Consider the following 20,870-nt stretch of genomic DNA (forward strand, 5'->3'; position numbering starts at 1 on the left):
TTCCCAATCCTCTGGGCTACTACACGATCTCTCCACAATTCAATGACCACAAAGTGCTCTGACCATCATTTGAAAAAGGGCATTTGATCGACCCTATCTTCAGTAATGACCCACACGTGAATATTCTGGATCCGCCACTTGTGATGCGGTCAGACCATTTTAAGATCCCCCATGGTGCTGAGTACGTCATGCTCCATTCTGCCCCTTAGGCCAGTCACTCTGAGAGACTGCAGCTGGACGAAATTGAATAGTGAAAAATAGAAGTTTGCTCTTAGTGTTTGTATACCTTATTTGGTTAAGGACCCTTCATTAGATAATGGAAAGGTCACCTTATAGGTAAACATTCTCTGGACCAAGTTATCCCTGTAAAGACTTAGTTGTCAAGGAAAGATCTGCTCCACAGTACACCCCCTACCTTTTGGTCCTATGGAAAAATGCAAAAGATGTGAGAGGAAGTGGAAGAAAGCCTATCATGAGCTAGGAAAATTAGATTACTGTGTGGCTATGAGGAGATACCATACCGAAATTAAATTTGCCCAAGCTGCCTATTGTGAATCAAAAAATAATAGTGCTTCTAACTCTCCTCAGGAAATGTTCAGATTGTCAAATCATTGATGGAGCCAAAATCGGATAGTCCCACACTTTAGCCCACTGCAATGACTTTACAAGGTTCTTTATATTAAAAAATAAATAAATCACCAACGTTTACTCCTCGTTCTAAGAAATTGTTAGAGATTTAGATTATAATAGAAATAGTGGAAAACAGGAGAAGGGAAAATTTACCTTTCAGACTTCCCAAGAATCACCCCAGATAGCTTTGCAGTATTTAACAAAGTGAAGTATCGATCCCCGCTTGATCCGGCCCCAACGCGCATCCTTACTGAAGCAGCAGAACACATCTTTCAGGTCTTGCGGGAAATGTTAACCATTTCTTTAGTAAATGGAGCAGTACCATCTGCATGGAAACATACTGTGGTAAAAGCCCTTTCGGAAAAAACCTAACCTGGACCCTCTCTGTCTTGGGAACTATAGACCCATCTCATTGCTTCCTGGATTGAGCAAGTTACTGGAGAAACATGTTAACAAGCATCTGTCTGGGTTTGTGGAAGTAAATGATGACAGGTTGTTGAACAGTGCATAGCACGAAACCGCCCTCTTGGCAGAGGTGGAGGAGCTGAAGATGTTGTTAGATCAAGGAGGTGCAGTAGTCATCATACTCCTTGATCTAAATGCAGCATTGGATACTCCAAACCATGAAGTTCTCATTGAAAGAAGTAATAATTCAAGAGTCATAGGAACAGCCTTGAAATGGCTTACCTCATTTCGTAAGGTAAGGACCTTTCAGGTGGTCGACAATTTCTGTTCCTCAGACCCCTTCTCTCTGAAGTGTGGAGTGCTGCAAGGCTCTTCACTGAGCCCTACCCTCTTCAGTCTGGACATGCGTCCTCTAGCAGGAGTTGTTGCTTTTCGGGATATCGATAGTGGGATAATTGTTGTTTTCCCTTGTACCTGAATTTGGTACCCCAACTTCATCTCTGGAACCTTATATGGAGAAAGTAGCAAGCTGGATGGCCAGATCCTGCCATAAACTAAATGGGGATAAAACATATCTTATAGTACTAGGTAACATACCCAACCCCTTCTGAGGTTAGGCAGGCCGGACTTTTTAGGCATGTCCCCCACCCACAAGATGGTTATAAAAAGTGTGGAGGTGTGGCTGGACAAATCCCTGTCAACAGATGCCGAAGCAGCAAAACTATCAGCCATCTGTTTTGACCTTCTTAGAATGTTATGCAAATTTCTACTCTTGCTCCCCCTTTTATCTAGAAGGCTTGTGGTCCAGGCATTAATTCTCTCTCATCTGGACTACGGAAGTTCACTGTATTTGGGAGTGCCCAAATCCATAACTAAGGGACTTCAAGCTGTGCAGAACCCAGCAGCTTACCTTCTGCTCAATATCCTAAGACATCAATCAGCCGGCAGGCCTTGGGCACTGCCCAATGGCTCCCGGAGGACCAGAGGTTGAAATTTAAAGCTGTATGCATAGCTCGGAGGGCACTTCAAGCAAAAGGCCCCTCTCTGTTACTACCTCTGATTCCACCTTACATTCCGGGCAAAACCATTCGATCAAATAAAGCTTGTTTGGAGATGCTTCCCCAAATTCAGAGAGCAAGACGTTGTGGACACTTCTATACCTACGTTGTGGCCAAACTGTGGAATTCCCTCCGCCATACATTACAGCTGGTTTTCCGGAAACACCTCAAAACATGCCTATTTGGCTATTAAACCCCTTTCGTGCTGGCGTGATGTTACATAATGGACAGTCTGTGTAGCAATGCCAGTGCTGGGATGCCCTAAGGTAGCCATGCGCTTTACAAATGGTCATAAAATAGAATAGATGCATGTTTTATTGCTATGGGCTGGTATATTACTAGCTGATTGTTAGACTTGGCCCTTTCTACAGGTTGATGACCAGACTTTTTGCCTTTCGCCCTTCTGTTTCCTGAACCTATTTTTGTTGGCTTTTAGTACTCTGCGCCATTTACCATTTTCAGCCCGTGCTAAAGTGCTTGTGCTCTCTTCTTTAAACATAGTAGAATTGACTTACACTCATTTGAGATATTTAATTTACATGTAGGTCCTTAGTATTGTGGTACTACATGTGTCCAGGGACTGTAAATTAAATGCTACTGTTGGGCCTGCAGCCCTTTAAGCATATCTCACGCCTGCCATTGCATCTTGTGTGTGCAGTTTTAAAATGCTATTTCAAACTGGCAAATAAAAACATTTTGCCAGGCCCAAACCTTTCTTTTTTCGACATATGTCACCCCTAGGGAGGCCCTGAACAGCTCAGAGGGCGGTGTGCAGTGTATTTAAAAAGTTGGACATGTACTTTTAACTTTTACATGGCCTGGTACATTTAATTAGCTGTACATTCCAGTTGGTAGATGGTAGACAAGTCAAGTTTGGTGTCTAAGGATTTGTATTAAACGTCCTGTGTTATGGGAAAGTCAGATTTGTAGTCACAATTCTGAAAATGGCACTTTTAGAAAATTGCAATTTTCTTGCCCTAACGAGTTGACTACTGCTCCTGGGATGCATCTTCATGCAGGGACATCTCACTTCGCAGCCCTCAGGAACTGCTACTGCATAACTCATCTCCTTGCCCAGGCTTCGCATTGCCTCTGCTGCGTGATGCATCTTCGACACGGGGATCCGCCCCTCTTCGCAACCTGGATTTAAGGTACTCTTGTTCAGCAGGCCTAACTGGGTCGCTATAGCCGGCCTGCACTCCATTGCTTGTGACTTTCTCCTTGCCTAGAGCGACCAGATAACCACAACTGTGCTTTTTAGCCCTATTGTCATTAAAATCTTTAAACTTGCATATCTTCGGGTCTACTGATCGGATTTTTGTTGTTTTAGTGTTGATTTGTTTATGAAATTTCTTTTTTTCTAATTTGGTGTGGATTTTCTCCTGTGCTGTATTTTCCCTTTATTACTGTTTGAAGTGCTTCATAAATACTTTACACATTGGCTCTAAGTTAAGCCTGGCTGATCTGTGCCAAGCTAACAGAGGGTTGAGCCCCGGTTAATTCAAGGATTGCTTGTGACTTCACCCTCCCTCGAATTGTGGTTGCTGCTTGATTAGGGTTTCGTCCTCCTCAATCAGTAGTCCAGTTTCTTACTGTGATAGACATGACATTTAGCATTTTTGTCCTACATGAGAGTAAAGTGTGACGCAGTATACGCATAATTATTAGGCAACCTGTGTGAACTACAGTCAGCAAACTGACTGCTGGTGTTGTGGTATAAATATAAGTGTTGGCCAGGAGGGTTATATATGAATTTACATTACTATAAACTATCAAGGATAGAGATGGGCCAGTTTGTCGTTATTTACCTGGACATAGAAAGTAGAGCCTGGCTTCATATCTGTGGACTGTACTTCATGGTGTGAGATTATTGTTCTGGGTTGTATCACAGGGTTGTGGGATAATGTAGTTACCTTGGAAACAGCCATGTTTTCAACTCATTTCTTTAGTGTATACGCTCTTGAATGTTTTGAATCTTGACTAGTGGTGAGTTCCAAAGCTTGTTAGCTTGTCCCGAGAAGGCAGTGTCTCCTATGTATTACTTATAGTACGGTGTTACAATGATCCAAGTTGCAAGCTTGGAGATTAGTGTTCTGTTTTGTCCGTATTGCTTGAATTTAACCTGTAGGTATACTGTTCCCATTCCTTGGGATGCTCTGTAAACAATAAGAGTGTGTCTGGAACAATGCTCTTCTAGCTATACACAGCCAGTTGAGTTGATTGCAGGACTGGAGACTTGCATTCTCTTGTGTGAAGGCAGAGAAGAAGTCATGCAACATTTTGGACATGTTTTATTTTGCATATAATGAAACTGGAGGTACCATGGTATAGGCTGTTAGCATAATCATCCTTGGAGGGATAGCTTGTAACTTTTGTTGGTATCTAGGGTGGGAAGATGATAAATAGTGTTTTCATTGTCGAGAGGGTGCACTTTGTGACCCTGTTGATGTGGTATCAAGGTTACCTTGGAATCTGTGGTTACCCCTGTCATTCTTCCATGCCCTAAGATACGCATCAACTCTTGATGTTGGAGGAACTTTGAGTTCTTTGTGCCATAATGCAGAAGGTTGGTATTTTTAATCATTGTCTGCAGGCCCTTATCTCTGTCTTTGCTGTGTTAGGCCATTTTTGAGTGATTTTGCACCATAAATGCACAGATGATAAGTAGACAGTTGTTGAGGTTTGAGTTGTAGTGGTGTTCTGGGCTGTACATTTTTACATTGGTGTCATCTGTGTAGCTGTAACCGGTGAGGTTGAATAATGTAATCAAGTCTGGTAAAGGGGTAGGTAGATGCAGAATAAAGAGGAGGTACCATGGACCCTGAGGGGACCTACCAATGTTGGTATGAGGAACTGATGTAAAAAGGTGGCAGGTATAGTACACTTTGTCTGTGAGGTAAGAGGCAATCCATTGTGAAGTAATTTCATGTATTGTAAGATGGAGTCTTGGTAGTAGCATGTGGTAGTGAACTGTTTGAAAAGCCCTTGATAAATCTAGAAGCAGTAGAGCAGCCTTTCTGTTCTTACCTACTTTGAGTTTTAAGTCCTCGTAAATGGATATACTGACTGTGGCCCTGCCTGATCTGAAACCAGATTATTGGTCTGGCATTGTCATTTTCATCCATAAACTTGAACATTTGAATAAACGCTACTCTTTAAAATATTTTTCCTAGGCATACACTGTTACATATTAGGCTGTAGTTTGCTAGGGCAGATGAGTCACGGTGTTTCTGTTTGCAGAGTGGTGTAACGTAGGAGCTTTTCAGCTCAGGTGGGATTGAACCTAGTTCCAAGGACTTGAGTAAGCTTCTAGCTACCTCCACTGCACAGATAAAGCGAAAGACTTATTTAAAGATTTTTGGAGGCGCTGCATCTGAAGGTGATCCTGAAGGTTTGCTTTAATGATGATGTTGAGGGCACCTTTTTCCGAGATAGTATTGAAAGTATTTTGGTGTGGAAGATTGTTTATAGGGTTGGATCAAGTGCTGAAGTAGTTATATCAATGTTCTCCTTGAGTAATTTTCTATCATTCTTTCTTTTGAGATCAGTTCCATATAGTCACAGAAGGCTTGCAATTGTGGTATTTCTGTGTAATGAATCAGTCTCTTCCCTTGGCAGGAAATTAATTGCCATTTATATGCTTAGCCAGACGGACAGAGCCAAACGTGAAATGGTTTGCTGCTGTAATGCTTTATAAAAGCTGTGTGTTTTATTACTGCTGTATTGAAGAATTGCACTGGGGTTCCAAACCGTACAACGAGATTATTCAAAGGATGTTTGTCTATGAAAGAAACCAACTCTGGGGATTTTTAGTTGCAGGTGGTTATCTTCATCTCATTTAGTATTATCAACCCCTTTCCATTTTTTTCTCTCATGCATTTTCACACTTTTCTTATTTGAATATATAGTAACGCTCAATCGAATTATTGCAGGTGGAGTCACAAGCGAAATTTGTAGAATTGTGACCAAAAGATGTTGATATCGGGGTAAATTACAAGACCAAATGTCTGCAGAAAATGTGTTTTTTATTTTTATCTTTTGATGAATAAATCTTAGTAATGAGTGTTATATTTGCTAGGCTTTCTTGTTTGATGGTTGAAATGAAAATAATCTAAAAGAAAATTACACCATGGAAACATCATGCATTTCTACATGGGATTCAGAAATGGTTTGTTTGTTGGGGGTCCAGATTTCTTGTATTTAATCTAAAAGATTAACTGAAACAATTGCGTTATCCCTAATTGACCCACTCCCCTACAGCAGTGCTTGGTGATGGTTAGTGAGAAATTAGTCTAGCACTGCACCAGCATGGCTATTCTTCTGTGTAACAGACAGATGTTCTTACTTTGCCACCTGTTTCTGGAGAACGTTATGCCCTCTGGACACTTCCAGCTTATGTCCACTTTATATAATCTCAGCTTGTTAATGTTTTTCATTTACCTTAGCTGTTTAAAAAAAAAAAATGATGGGCTATTTTGATGTTACACATAGGATTACTCCATCCGTATCTACTCCTTTGAACTTCAGTCTCTCCAAATTCTGCTTTCTAGATTCCATTTTTTACCCCCACAAGAAGTGATTTGTTTTAATATGGTGTTAAATATGGTGTTTAAGATATCTGCCTGTTTGACATGCGTGTTTGACTTGTGTATTTTGCCACTGCTCCTTCCAGGGCTCCCATGTTACACGATGGCCTGGGTACTACATCCTACAGTGGAAGTTCCATAGCATGCCTGCTTGTGCAACCACCAACCTACCACGAGTGGATGATGTTTTAGCCTCGCTTCAAGTTTCATCCCACAAGTGCAAAGTTATGTACTACACAGAAGTCATTGGATCAGAAGATTTCAGGTAGATGGAGTGCTGTATTTTTTTCCTGTGGTTGCTCCATGTTGCTCACTCTGAGCTAAAGGCTTATGAGCTGAAGTTGGCACTGAACCTAGGAACATCATGCTTTATTGTGATTTTTAAATTACACCCCTCCAGAATTTACTAGGTCAGGCTTTCATGGTGTGTTCAAGTGTAGGGAGAGGCAGTTGCTAGCCCTTAGTGCATGAGAAAAGTAAACCATTATGGCTAATTCAGATGATCATACTGTGTTGGCACGGAAGAAAAATGCCTGTCATAATGCATTTCATTGGTATGAGAGGTTTCTGGCATATACTTCCGACCGCAGATATTGCACCTTGTGATTCATCCTATGCACTGCACTGGATCCATAAGCTTGCCATACCTCCCTCATGCTGACAGTGCCATCGAACTCCATGTCGACCCTTCACCACCACCAGATTTGATGACATGGAGCCACTGATAGGCAGCATCCCCCATGCATTGACATTTTCTTCTTTTTTTGTACCCTTCGGTACAGATCCAGAATGGTGCTTTCAACTTTCCAGTGTGGTTACAGACTCCTAAAATCCAGGAATTAGTGTGTGAGGTTTATTTCCCCTCAGAAGACAAGTTTCAAGCTGTGCTGTGACCACCATATGCAGATGTTGGTCACACACCTGCTTGATGTCTTTCTTTGGGGCCCTGGCACCAAGCAGGATTCAAAGGTGCACAACAAATTCTCCCTGATGCATGCAAAGGCCTTCAGGGAGAGGAAAGGAGAGGTGAGGTGAGGCCAAGCTGTCTGCCACAGAACCTAAGAAGACAGGCTGGTCACACTTGCAGTCCTCAGGGCATTTGCTGCCCCAGGCTTGTTGTTTCTTTGTCTGTTGTCAGTTAAATCTAAGGCAAAGAGGAGAGACAAGTCATGACAGAAGCACAAGCAGTCAAAACAGGGTTCATCCGCTCCTCCTCCTGTAGATAGGTCATGCAATCTGCCCTCCAAAGGTCGACTCTGCCTGTGTTATCAAACTTAGACTTGTTCAAGTCATGATGAAGTAGCACCTGAATTGTTTAGGCTGACATATATGCAGCATTAAATTGAGGCCTCTAAGGATGCCGTGCAGCTGTAATTTAGAGTGTTTCTTATTCCTCTGGAACATGTTCATGACCTGTGGATCAACTGGGGCCTCCAACTGTGGCTGCAACGGCAGGTCCTTACCTGCACCTCGACCACTTATCTCAGGACCGCTAGTTTTTCCTAGATCAGTGCCAGCCCCAGCTTTAATGTTGCTGTCTTTTGGCTCCACGCCAGTTTCAATGTCGGCTATGGAGCTGACTCTGAAGCCTTCCCAGTCCAAGTTTCAATATGAGATTGCAAAAGTCCAGCCTGTGTCTATGAAGGACTCCCAAACAATTCCTTTGTATCAGTCAGTATTACAGGACACTGGAGGGTATTTTTGAATCTGATACCAGCCAATGCTTCAAACAGATTGTTAGAATCAGGAATCCTATGATCAGTTTCTCGCCTATTATACAGACAATGGACTATATTTGGACTCCTCATGCTAGTGGCCTTGACACTTCCCCTAAAAATATCAGCTCTTCCTTGTGAGGCCACCAGAGAGAAGAATGTATCTTTTGCAGTAGAGGTCTGGGACTTGCAGGTACCCACAGTTGCCACCAAAGCCTGTCTATGTACAAAAATGCTACAATCTGGCTCTTCCACTTCGGCAACCCTGCTGCTATTCCAAGACTCAAATGGTTATTTGTGTGTCTTAGTCGAAGACTTCTCCTATTCCTCTATTGAGCCACCTGCTTGCTCAGCCCTCTCCTAAGGTGCTATCCTTTCTGACACAACATCCCACTCTTAAAAGTCTGGCAAATCAGTCTTCTACTAGTAGGGTCACCACACATGCATTTCGTTCAGCAACCTCCATATTCAGTAAAGTGAATTGATGCCTGGGCGGTTTTTCTTCATTAGCTCTTCAACAGTTGGATGCTTTAAGCCTTATAGATCACTTTACTAGTGCCCTGTGGGGCATGGCAAGCAAGATTTTGCCCGCCCTCCTGGAAGACTTCAGAAGTTCTTTTGCACAATTGGTGGTAGATGAGCAGAATGTGGCCAAGTACGTTTTAAGGGCTGGCCTGACACTTCAGACTGTTGCAAGTGCTATAGGCACCAGTGTGATTATTTGGCAGCATGCCTGGATGTGGTCGACCTGGTTTTCTGTACTAGAGCACTTCAAAGACAACAGAGTGACTCCTTGCCACCTAGGGCTGCCTTGCCCACTCTCCAGTGCCACCACCAATACAAGAAATTCTGGGGCTTCTTCGAAGGGCCTTGCCCATCATCAGAGGCAGCCTTATTAGCAGGTCCAGCATTCTGCCCAATCCTTTCGTGGATGCGGGGAGAGGAGTCCTACTCGGCAACAAGAACATAATTGCTCAGTCCACTTTAACTTCATCTGATCGAGTTACGTGAGGCTGATGTGCATTTTTGTTTGCCTGTCAAGGGTGCCATTACTTCAGACTTAAGGCTGAATTATCTAGTTCCTTGGGCTTACTTATGTTTCTGTCTGCGCCTTTTGTTATGCCGTAGGGAGACCTTAATTTGGTTCTTAAGATTTTTTTTTGTGTGCACCTTTTCAACCCTTGCATAGTTGCAATCTGAGGCTGCTGACTCTTAAAACTATCTTTGTTGCAATCACTTTGTGTGAGGCATCAGTGATATGTAGTAATTTGGTGAACTCAACATACACCGTGTTCTTCCATGAGAAACTAGTGCTTTGAACTCGCCCCTCCTTTCTTCCAAAGGTGGTGTCATCCTTACATGTGAGGCAGTGTATCATGCTTCCTTCATTTTTCCTTTGCCATGCACCTCTAGGAAGAAAAGAGGCTACACTTGTTAGATCTCAAATGCTCCCTAAGTTTCTGGATTGATAGGACAAGGAAACACCATCTGGACAATCAGTGTGTCATTGGGTTCGCCAGCACAAAGAAAGGCAGTCAGAAAATTTCATTGCTGAGTTTAGTCACCCTGTGTATCGAGGTTTGGTATGTTCTGGCCAAGAAAGAGTCTCTTGAGGGCCTCCAGTCTCATTCCAGCAGAGCCAAGTCCAAGTGTGTTACTCACCTGTCATGCTGCTACATAAGAATCTGTCCACACTTTTACCAAGCATTATTGCCTTGATTCCGATGTCTGCCAAGAGGGTATTTTGCCTACTTGGTCCTGTAGGACTTCCTCATGTAATGTCCACTCCTCAGACCCTTAACCTTTTTGGAAAATACTTTTTTATTATTGATTCATAAGTTGAGGAATCTATGGTTAGAAGTATCCATCAGAAGAAGAGGTTACTTGCCGTTGGTAACACTTTGTTCAAGGCATATGTGTCTGTAGATACACATGCTTTACATACTCCTGCCATCTAGTGTTGGGTCCAGATGTGTGCAGGTTGTTTTGATTCGAAGAAGTCTTCAGTCATGAGGTAGAGTGACTCCTCCTCTTGCAGATATTGCACTTTGGCATAGACTTCATTGTTAGATTATTTTCTTTCCCTCGTTGGGTACGGACGTGTGTGCTAACGCTTCGGCTACAAACCATAATAGTACTCTTTCGACTACTGCTTTACCCTTGTCGGTATTGTTTTCGATCACGCTTTATTATTTTGCCTATCTATGAATAGTTACATCGATCATCGGGTCGATGCGCTTTCACCACAGCCTTTTTGGGCCTCGCCCGTCGGGGCCATCTTCATCCATCTTCCACAGTTTCTCCAGAGAAATGTCATACTGGTGATAGAACAGATGTCCTTCAGGTTCTGCCCTCGCTGGCACATGAAGTACCTCCAAACAGACTTACACCAAGTCTGTAGCCTGTGTTTGTCCCCAGAACACAGGAGTCAGACTGCGAGGCTTGTCAATATTTCTGTTATAAGAAAACTCTATGAAGATCATGAGGCACGTTGTCTCAAAATGCAGGGGAGAAGCATCAAAGACACTCACGACATCTCTGCCATAAAGATGTTGGTGAAGAAGGATAACAACACGTGGATGCATCTGCTGTGGAGGAAGAAGCGTTCTTTCCGGAGGGCAGTTCCGACTCAGATATCGTGGTTGACATCAAAATCCAGGAATTTACACCTGCTCAATAGTCCGTGAGTGTAGTTTCCCACTCCCTCGTCCCTGTATCAAACACTCGAAGAAACACACAGCCCCCGCTGATCAAGAGGCCCTTGGTCCACCACGGCCCTCTGGCCATGGTCAGCCCAGAGTAACTGTTTCAGACGCCCCGAATTCCAGCTTGCCCTGAAACACCATCTGAAGCCAAAGACTTTAGCCTTTAGCCTCATGCATGTCAGTTAAAACCTGACAGTCTGCATCCACCACTAAGACTCCGAGTGCAACTTCGGTGCCAAAACAAAACATGGCTCGGACTCGAAAATTTCAAAGCCATCTCCATAACCTGAATCTGGCAAGACAGTTGAGCCTTTCTTTCACAAGTTGCAGGAGAAGTTGGATGCTGGACAAAAGCAAATCCGTATTCAGCCTTATACTGGCTATATTCCTATCAAGCCTTTGGCCACCATTCCTCCTCCATCTAAAAGGCAGTTGGCCTCCCAGGAGGCTCTGTACACTTCAGTACTACCGAAACAGAGGAGGAAATCGGACAAAGTAAGTAGTCTTTTGCCTCTTCCACCACTCATCACCTTCACCTCCACAGCTTCCAACTCCACCACCTCATTCCTTCTCTCCAGCACACTCTCTTGAAGATCCCCTAGACATCTCTCCACAGGGATCCTCACAATATTATACAGACTACCATGGTGCAGGCTATGATACCTTTGGGACACCGCCATACACTGACACTTGGGACACCTATGATGTAGACACTCCAGGTAACACAGACCTGGACTTATATTCAGCCCGTCCCTCCTCTTCTGATGATGCTACAGCTTACCAGTTGTTAATAGATAGGGCTGCTCCTTCTCATAATGTGCTACTCCACATGATGTGCAACTCCACAAGGAACCTCAGGAAGAGGATTCACTTTTTGAGACTCTTGCATCATCCACAAGCTAGTGGGGGAAGCCCCTCCACTGAAAAGGAAAGTAAGAATATTGATGTGGCAGAGAAAAGTGTTGTGACACAATCTGCCAGTCATTGGCTCATTGCCAACTCACTGGGCGGCATGACTACCCACACTGAGATGAGATGGAGGAATTCCTCCAATAATTCCCAGATGAACATAGAAAGGCAAGCAAATATCACACCTCCATGCTCAGTGCTGTGGATATGGCAGCCACAGGTATCAACACCATTGTTCTCCGTAGACACCATGCATAGCTGCGTATTTCTGGTTGCAAACCAGAGGTGCAACAGTGTCTACTTAGTGGCCCATTTGATATGCAGTTTCTCTTTGGTCCCCAAGTCGAGCAGACCTTAGAGAAAATGTTTAAAAAAAGACACTGAGACACTGCAATCAATGGGGGCCCTCTAAACATCTACTCTGCGTGGTTCTTTTCACTGCCCTAGCTTTAATAGAGGTTCAACCTCTTACTAATGCAGTTGAAGTCAACACTCTTCTCCAAGAGGTTACGTTAGAGGCACATACAGAGGCAACAATGCCACAGGTTGAGGCAAAGGTGCTTCCCCACGTGGTGAAACACCCACCACCAAACAGTGACTCCACCCCCCTTCCAGATCATATAACACCTGTCAAGAGTTGATTACAAGATTTTCTATCAACACAGCAAAAATAACATCAGGCCAATGGGTGTTGGACATTATCCTACATGGCTCTTGTCTAGCGCTCTCTACCACATCTCCTAACATTCCATCTCGCACTCACCGACTATCACTGGAACATCAAACATTGCTCAAACAGGAAATTCAAGCTCGTCTTCTCAAAGGAGCTATAGAACCTGTCCCTCTTCAACACCAAGGATGAGGGGTATATCACTTATACTTCCTCATACCCAAAAAGGACCGGGTCCTTGAGGCCGATCCTAGATCTAAGGTCACTGAAGGAATACATCTTGTCAGAGCACTTCCACATGGTCGTCTTGCAAGATATGATTCTGCTCCTCTGAAAGGGGGAATTTATGGCTACACTAGATCTAAAAGATGCATATTTTCACATACCAATACACCCCGTTGATCACAAATTCCTCAGGTATGTAGTGGATGAGATACATTATAATTTCAAGGTCCTTCCATTCTGGGTGACTACTGCATCTTGAGTATTCACCAAGAGTCTAGTGGTAGTGGCAGCCCATCTACGCACCGAAGAGATGCACGTTTCCATACTAGGGTGATTGGCTTATCAAAGCTAGCACTCATCAACAGTGTCACCAATACACTCAGGTTACAATAGGTCTGCTCCACTGCTTGGGATTCACCAATCACATTCCCAACTCTCACCTACGTCTACAAATACAGCCATATCTAGGGGCTATTCTGCACACACAAATAGGGCTAGCTTATCCCAACTTTGCAAGAGTTTAAAATTTCAGGCACTGTTACCTCAATTTCAAACAAATCAGCAGATGACAGTAAGAACAGTCATTCGCCATCTAGGGATGATGCCTCCTGCATTTGCATAGTACCCCATGCGTGACTACACATGCGTTCTTTACAGAAAGATTTAGGTCCACAGTGGTCTCAGTCATAGGGTTAATTAGAGGGATGTAGTGTTGATAGACCGCCAAACGCATCACTCTGCAGTGAATGAATCCCAACAACATGTTGAAGGGGTAGCCTTTTCTCTACCCTGTTCCCCATGTCACTGCACAATGGACCCATCACTCATGGGATGGGGTGCACATCTGAAGGATCTCGCCATACAGGGTATCTGGGACACCAAACACTGTGGTCTCCATATCAACTGTTCACCTAGCGTTGAAAGTATTCCTACCTCACATCATTCACAAGGTTGTCCTAGTCCAAACAGACATCACGACAGCAATGTACTATCTACATAAACATGGGGTTGGGGGGGCGCGGGGAGACACGGTCTCCACATGTTCGGTGGCATGTGTAGCTGCAGATACACATGCTGTGCATAGTCCGCCGTCTGGTGTTGGGCTCGGAGTGTTACAAGTTGTTTTTCTTCGAAGAAGTCTTTTCGAGTCACGAGACCGAGGGACTCCTCCCACTTCGGTTCCATTGCGCATGGGCGTCGACTCCATCTTAGATTGTTTTTTTTTCCGCCATCGGGTTCGGACGTGTTCCTTTTCGCTCCGTGTTTCGGGTCGGAAAGTTAGTCAGAATCGTGGGAAAATTTGTCGGTATTGTTTCGTTCGGTATCGGGATAGTTAGGGCAAATCGACACCGAACCTTAAAGAGCTCCGGTAGCCCTTCGGGGTATTTTCGATCCCCCGTCGGGGCCTGGTCGGCCCGACCGCGTGCAACATCGAGACTGATGGAACGGACCCCGTTCCGATTCTGTCCTAAATGCCACAGTAAATATCCTTATACAGACCAACATTTGGTCTGTAACTTGTGCCTGTCCCCCGAGCACAAGGAGGAGACGTGTGAGGCCTGTTGCGCGTTTCGGTCGAGAAAAACGCTCAGAGACCGAAGAGCCAGGAGGTTGCAGATGGCGTCCACGCCGACAGGACAACAAAGGTTCGAGGAGGAGGAAGAAGAAACATTCTCCATCCCCGATTCAGACTCCGAAGAGTTCGACGTCGAAGAGCAACCAACCCGTGAGTAAGACGTCGAAACAAAGATCACACGAAAAAACAGAGAAAGCCCAGGGGACGCCACTGCCAACAGGCCATGGCTTAACCCATAAAGTAGGTGACCGTCCATCGGCACCGAAAAAGGGCGAGCTGGTGCCGAAGTCGTCCAACTCAGGTCGAGACACAGGCACGCAGCAATCTCGGGACCGAGAGAGTGGTGCAGAAAAGGGTCCACACCGAGATAGCGGCACCGAAGCTGCTCGGCACAGAGACAGCGGCACCGAAACTGCTCGGCACAGAGACAGCGGCACCGAAACTGCTCGGCACCGAGAGGGCACGACACCGAAAAAAAGAAAGATCTCGTCGGAGCCGAAAAAAACTAAAGACACGGTTTTGGTGCCAAAACACCCGGCAACCGAACCAAAAACCAGTTTCTACTCAGAGGAACAATCACTGTCCTCCCAACTAAAAAGACACAGATTTGAGGAGGAATTACAAACAACAGAAGTAGATCACACGCAAAAGCGGATCTTTATCCAAAGTGGTACAGGGAAGATCAGCACTCTTCCCCCAATCAGAAGGAAAAGGAAACTTGACTTCCAGCAACAAGACAAGCCACCACAAGCAAAGGTGGTAAAGAAGGTAACTCCACCACCCTCTCCACCACCGTCAACTCATGTATCACCGGCACAGACTCCACCACAATCACCAGCACATACCACCATGAGCCAAGATGATCAGGATGCATGGGACCTCTATGACGCTCCGGTATCGGACAATAGCCCAGAGGCGTACCCAACTAAACCCTCACCACCTGAGGACAGTACAGCATATGCACAGGTGGTAGCTAGGGCAGCCCAATTTCATAATGTATCGCTACATTCGGAGCCTATCGAGGATGACTTCCTCTTTAACACTCTGTCCTCCACCCATAGCCATTATCAAATCCTTCCTATGCTCCCGGGAATGCTAAGGCACGCTAAACAGATTTTTAAGGAGCCAGTTAAAAGCAGAGCAATAACTCCAAGGGTGGAGAAAAAATACAAGGCACCGCCCACAGACCCTGCTTTTATTACATCACAACTGACACCAGATTCAGTAGTCGTAGGAGCAGCTCGTAAAAGAGCCAACTCGCATACATCAGGCGACGCACCACCTCCGGACAAGGAGAGCTGCAAGTTTGATGCAGCTGAGAAAAGGGTTGCAGCACAAGCTGCAAATCAGTGGCGCATCGCCAACTCGCAAGCACTCCTAGCGCGATACGACAGGGCCCATTGGGACGAGATGCAGCATTTCATCGAGCACCTCCCCAAAGAATTCCATAAACGAGCACAACAAGTGGTTGAAGAGGGACAAAATATCTCCAACAACCAGATACGTTCTTCTATGGATGCAGCAGATACAGCTGCAAGAACAATAAACACTGCTGTGACGAGAAGGAGGCACGCATGGCTGCGCACATCTGGCTTCAAACCTGAGATACAACAGACAGTGCTCAATATGCCGTTTAATGAACAGCAATTATTTGGGCCGGAAGTGGACACTGCAATTGAAAAATTAAAGAAGGACACTGACATAGCCAAATCCATGGGCGCACTCTATACCCCGCAGGGCAGAGGCACATTTCGCACATTTCGCAAAACAACTTTCAGAGGAGGGTTTCGGGGTCAAGCCACAGAAACCAGCACCTCACAAACCAGACCACCTACCTACCAGGGACAATATCAAAGGGGAGGCTTTCGGGGCCAATACAGAGGGGGCCAATTCCCAAGAAACAGGGGAAAATTTCAAGGTCCCAAAACCCCTCAAAATAAACAGTGACTCAAAAGTCACACAACCCCTTCACACAACACCAGTGGGGGGGAAGACTAAGCCAGTTCTACAAATCTTGGGAGGAAATAACAACAGACACTTGGGTCTTAGCAATTATCCAACATGGTTATTGCATAGAATTTCTCCAACTCCCTCCAAATGTCCCACCGAAAACACACTATGTCAAAACAGCATATAGACCTTCTAGGACTAGAAGTTCAAGCATTACTGCAAAAAGACGCAATAGAATTAGTACCAAGTCCACAAAAGAACACAGGAGTTTACTCACTGTACTTTCTAATACCAAAAAAGGACAAAAGTCTGAGACCAATATTAGATCTCAGAACACTAAACACCTACATCAAATCAGACCACTTTCACATGGTCACGTTACAAGATGTAATACCACTGCTGAAACAGCAAGACTACATGACAACGTTAGATCTAAAAGACGATTATTTCCATATACCGATACAACCCTCGCTCAGGAAATACCTAAGGTTCGTATTCAAAGGAATACATTACCAATTCAAAGTGTTGCCATTCGGAATAACAACAGCGCCAAGAGTCTTTACAAAATGTCTAGCAGTAGTAGCTGCACATATCAGGAGGCAGCAAATACACGTGTTCCCGTACCTAGATGATTGGTTAATCAAGACCAACTCGCTAACAAAGTGTTCACACCACACAGATTATGTTATACAAACCCTTTACAAGCTGGGTTTCTCCATCAACTATGCAAAGTCACACCTTTTGCCGTGTCAAACACAACAATACTTAGGAGCGACAATCAACACAACAGAAGGGATAGCCACTCCAAGTCCACAAAGGGTTCAAAATGTTCACAAGGTGATACAAGCCATGTATCCAACACAAAAGATACATGCAAAGATGGTATTAAAACTGCTAGGCATGATGTCCTCATGCATAGCCATTGTCCCAAACGCAAGATTGCACATGTGGCCCTTACAACAGTGCCTAGCATCACAATGGTCACGTGCACAGGGTCAACTTCTAGATCTGGTGTTGATAGACCGCCAAACATACATCTCGCTTCTATGGTGGAACAGTACAAATTTAAACAAAGGGCGGCCTTTCCAAGACCCAGTGCCACAATACGTGATAACAACAGATGCTTCCATGACAGGCTGGGGAGCACACCTCAATCAACACAGCATCCAAGGACAATGGGACGTACATCAAAGAAAGTTTCATATAAATCACCTAGAACTGTTAGCAGTATTTCTAGCGTTGAAAGCTTTCCAACCCATGATAACCCACAAATACATTCTTGTCAAGACAGACAACATGACGACAATGTATTATTTAAACAAACAGGGGGGGGACACATCCGACACAGTTGTGTCTCCTAACACAAAAAAATATGGCATTGGGCAATTCACAACCACATTCGCCTAATAGCACAGTTTATTCCAGGGATCCAGAACCAGCTAGCAGACAATCTCTCTCGGGATCACCAACAGGTCCACGAATGGGAAATTCACCCCCAAATCCTAAACACTTACTTCCAAATTTGGGGAACACCTCAAATAGATCTTTTTGCAACAAAAGAAAACGCAAAATGCCCAAACTTCGCATCCAGGTACCCACACCGGCAATCCCAAGGCAATGCTCTATGGATGAATTGGTCAGGGATATTTGCGTACGCTTTTCCCCCTCTCCCTCTCCTTCCATATCTAGTAAACAGATTGAGTCAAAACAAACTCAAACTCATACTAATAGCACCAACATGGGCAAGACAACCTTGGTATACAACACTACTAGACCTGTCAGTAGTACCTCATGTCAAACTACCCAACAGCCCAGATCTGCTAACACAACACAAACAACAGATCAGGCATCCAAACCCTGCATCGCTGAATCTAGCAATTTGGCTCCTGAAATCCTAGAATTTGGACACTTAGGCCTCACTCAAGAGTGTATGGAGGTCATAAAACGAGCTAGAAAACCTTCCACTAGACACTGCTATGCAAGTAAATGGAAAAGATTTGTTTGTTACTGTCATAATAATCACATTCAACCATTGCATGCATCTCCGAAAGATGTAGTAGGATATTTACTACATTTACAAAAATCAAATCTAGCTTTCTCTTCCATAAAAATACGTCTCGCAGCAATATCTGCTTACCTGCAGATTACTCATTCAACTTCCCTATTTAGAATACCTGTCATTAAAGCGTTTATGGAGGGCCTAAAGAGGATTATACCACCAAGGACACCACCTGTTCCTTCATGGAACCTCAACATTGTCTTAACAAGGCTAATGGGTCCACCTTTCGAACCCATGCATTCTTGTGAAATGCAATATTTAACGTGGAAAGTTGCATTTCTCATTGCCATTACATCTCTAAGAAGAGTAAGTGAAATACAGGCGTTTACCATACAAGAACCATTTATTCAAATACACAAAAATAAGGTCGTTCTAAGAACAAATCCAAAATTCTTACCAAAGGTTATCTCACCGTTCCACTTAAACCAAACAGTGGAATTACCAGTGTTCTTCCCACAGCCAGATTCAATAGCTGAAAGAGCACTACATACATTAGACATCAAGAGAGCGCTAATGTACTACATTGACAGGACAAAAGAAATTAGGAAGACAAAACAACTATTGCCTTCCAAAAACCTCATACAGGAAATCCAATTTCAAAACAAGGTATTGCCAGATGGATAGTAAGATGCATCCAAACCTGCTATCTTAAAGCAAAGAGAGAACTGCCTATTACACCAAAGGCACACTCAACCAGAAAGAAAGGTGCTACTATAGCCTTTCTAGGAAATATTCCAATGAACGAAATATGTAAGGCAGCAACATGGTCTACGCCTCATACATTTACTAAACACTACTGTGTAGATGTGTTATCTGCACAACAAGCCACAGTAGGTCAAGCCGTACTAAGAACTTTATTTCAAACTACTTCCACTCCTACAGGCTGAACCACAGCTTTTGGGGAGATAACTGCTTACTAGTCTATGCACAGCATGTGTATCTGCAGCTACACATGCCACCGAACGGAAAATGTCACTTACCCAGTGTACATCTGTTCGTGGCATTAGTCGCTGCAGTATCACATGCGCCCACCCTCCTCCCCGGGAGCCTGTGGCCGTTTGGAAGTAGATCTTGAACATTTGTAAATATATTACATTAAACCTTCATTTTGTACATACGTATTTATTCCATTGCATGGGCACTATTATTAGCATACACAACTCCTACCTCACCCTCTGCGGGGAAAACCATCTAAGATGGAGTCGACGCCCATGCGCAATGGAACCGAAGTGGGAGGAGTCCCTCGTTCTCGTGACTCGAAAAGACTTCTTCAAAGAAAAACAACTTGTAACACTCCGAGCCCAACACCAGACGGCGGACTATGCACAGCATGTGAATCTGCAGCGACTAATGCCACGAACAGAAGTACACTGGGTAAGTGACATTTTCCTTATCTTGTCTAGCACAGACCATTTTGAGATGAGTTACATCACAAAATTCCCCTGTTAGCACAATACCTTCCAGGCACTGACAACGATTTCGATCATCTCCCTCGTCAGCAGTATACAGCGTAAAGTCCATGAGTGGGAACTCCACCCACAAATCTTCCTCCCATACTTCCACAGATGGGGGTTCCCTCAGATAGACCTTTTTGCAAATAAAGACAACACAAAATGCCAATTTTTCGCCTCCATGCTCCCATGCTACCCCCATCTGAATCTCCTCCCCCCCCCCCCCCCCCCCCCCCACCCCAGCCCCCCCGTAATCCAAGGACAATGCACATTGGGTGAGTTGGGCAGGGATATTTACCTTTTGCTTTTCCCCCTCTCCTTACAATTCTTGTTCGCAAGCTCAGCCAAACATCTCTCAGTGATTCTAGTGGCCCCCACTTGGGCTCGGCAGTCCTGGTTCACCAAACTACTTGACCTCACTGTATTTCCCTGCGAGCTCCCCAACAGGCAGGACCTTCTCACTCAAAACCATGGAGAAATCAGACACCCAGATCCCAAAGCTCTTAGCTTGGCAATCTGGCTCCTGACTTCATAGAATTTGGTTACCTGAAATTGCAACCTGATTGTATGACCATTCTTAAAGAAGCCCGTAGACTTACCACTAAAGCTTGCTACGTCTCAAAATAGAAAAGGTTTGTCTGCTACTTGCTGGATGGATTAGTGTCCACATCCATAAGATTACATCTAGCTGTAGTGGCTGCCTATCTGCAGAATAGGCAGCATGTCTCTCTATTCAAAATACCAGTCATTAAAGCCTTCATGGAATGGCTAAAGAGAATTATTCCACCATGGGTTCCACCTGCATCCTCATGGAATCTTAATATTTTTTTTATATAACGTATGGGCCCTCCATTTCAACCCTCACATACATGCCCCCTTCAGTTCCTTTCCTGAAAGTTGCCTTTTTACTCGCTATCACCTCACTTAGATG

General features: G+C 44.4%; 1 protein-coding gene across 2 annotated transcripts in view; it reads left to right on the forward strand.

Annotated features, from left to right (window-relative positions):
• Nucleotides 1-20,870, forward strand: part of SEC14L1 (SEC14 like lipid binding 1) — a 443,723-nt gene that overhangs the window by 402,906 nt on the left and 19,947 nt on the right. For both annotated transcript variants that reach the window (XM_069200247.1, XM_069200248.1), the window contains one exon: nucleotides 6,766-6,944. In XM_069200247.1, coding sequence (XP_069056348.1) covers nucleotides 6,766-6,944 — 179 coding nt within the window. The remainder of the gene's footprint in view (nucleotides 1-6,765; nucleotides 6,945-20,870) is intronic.

Source organism: Pleurodeles waltl, chromosome 7 (genome assembly GCF_031143425.1).
Source record: "Pleurodeles waltl isolate 20211129_DDA chromosome 7, aPleWal1.hap1.20221129, whole genome shotgun sequence".
Classification (NCBI taxonomy): domain Eukaryota; kingdom Metazoa; phylum Chordata; class Amphibia; order Caudata; family Salamandridae; genus Pleurodeles; species Pleurodeles waltl.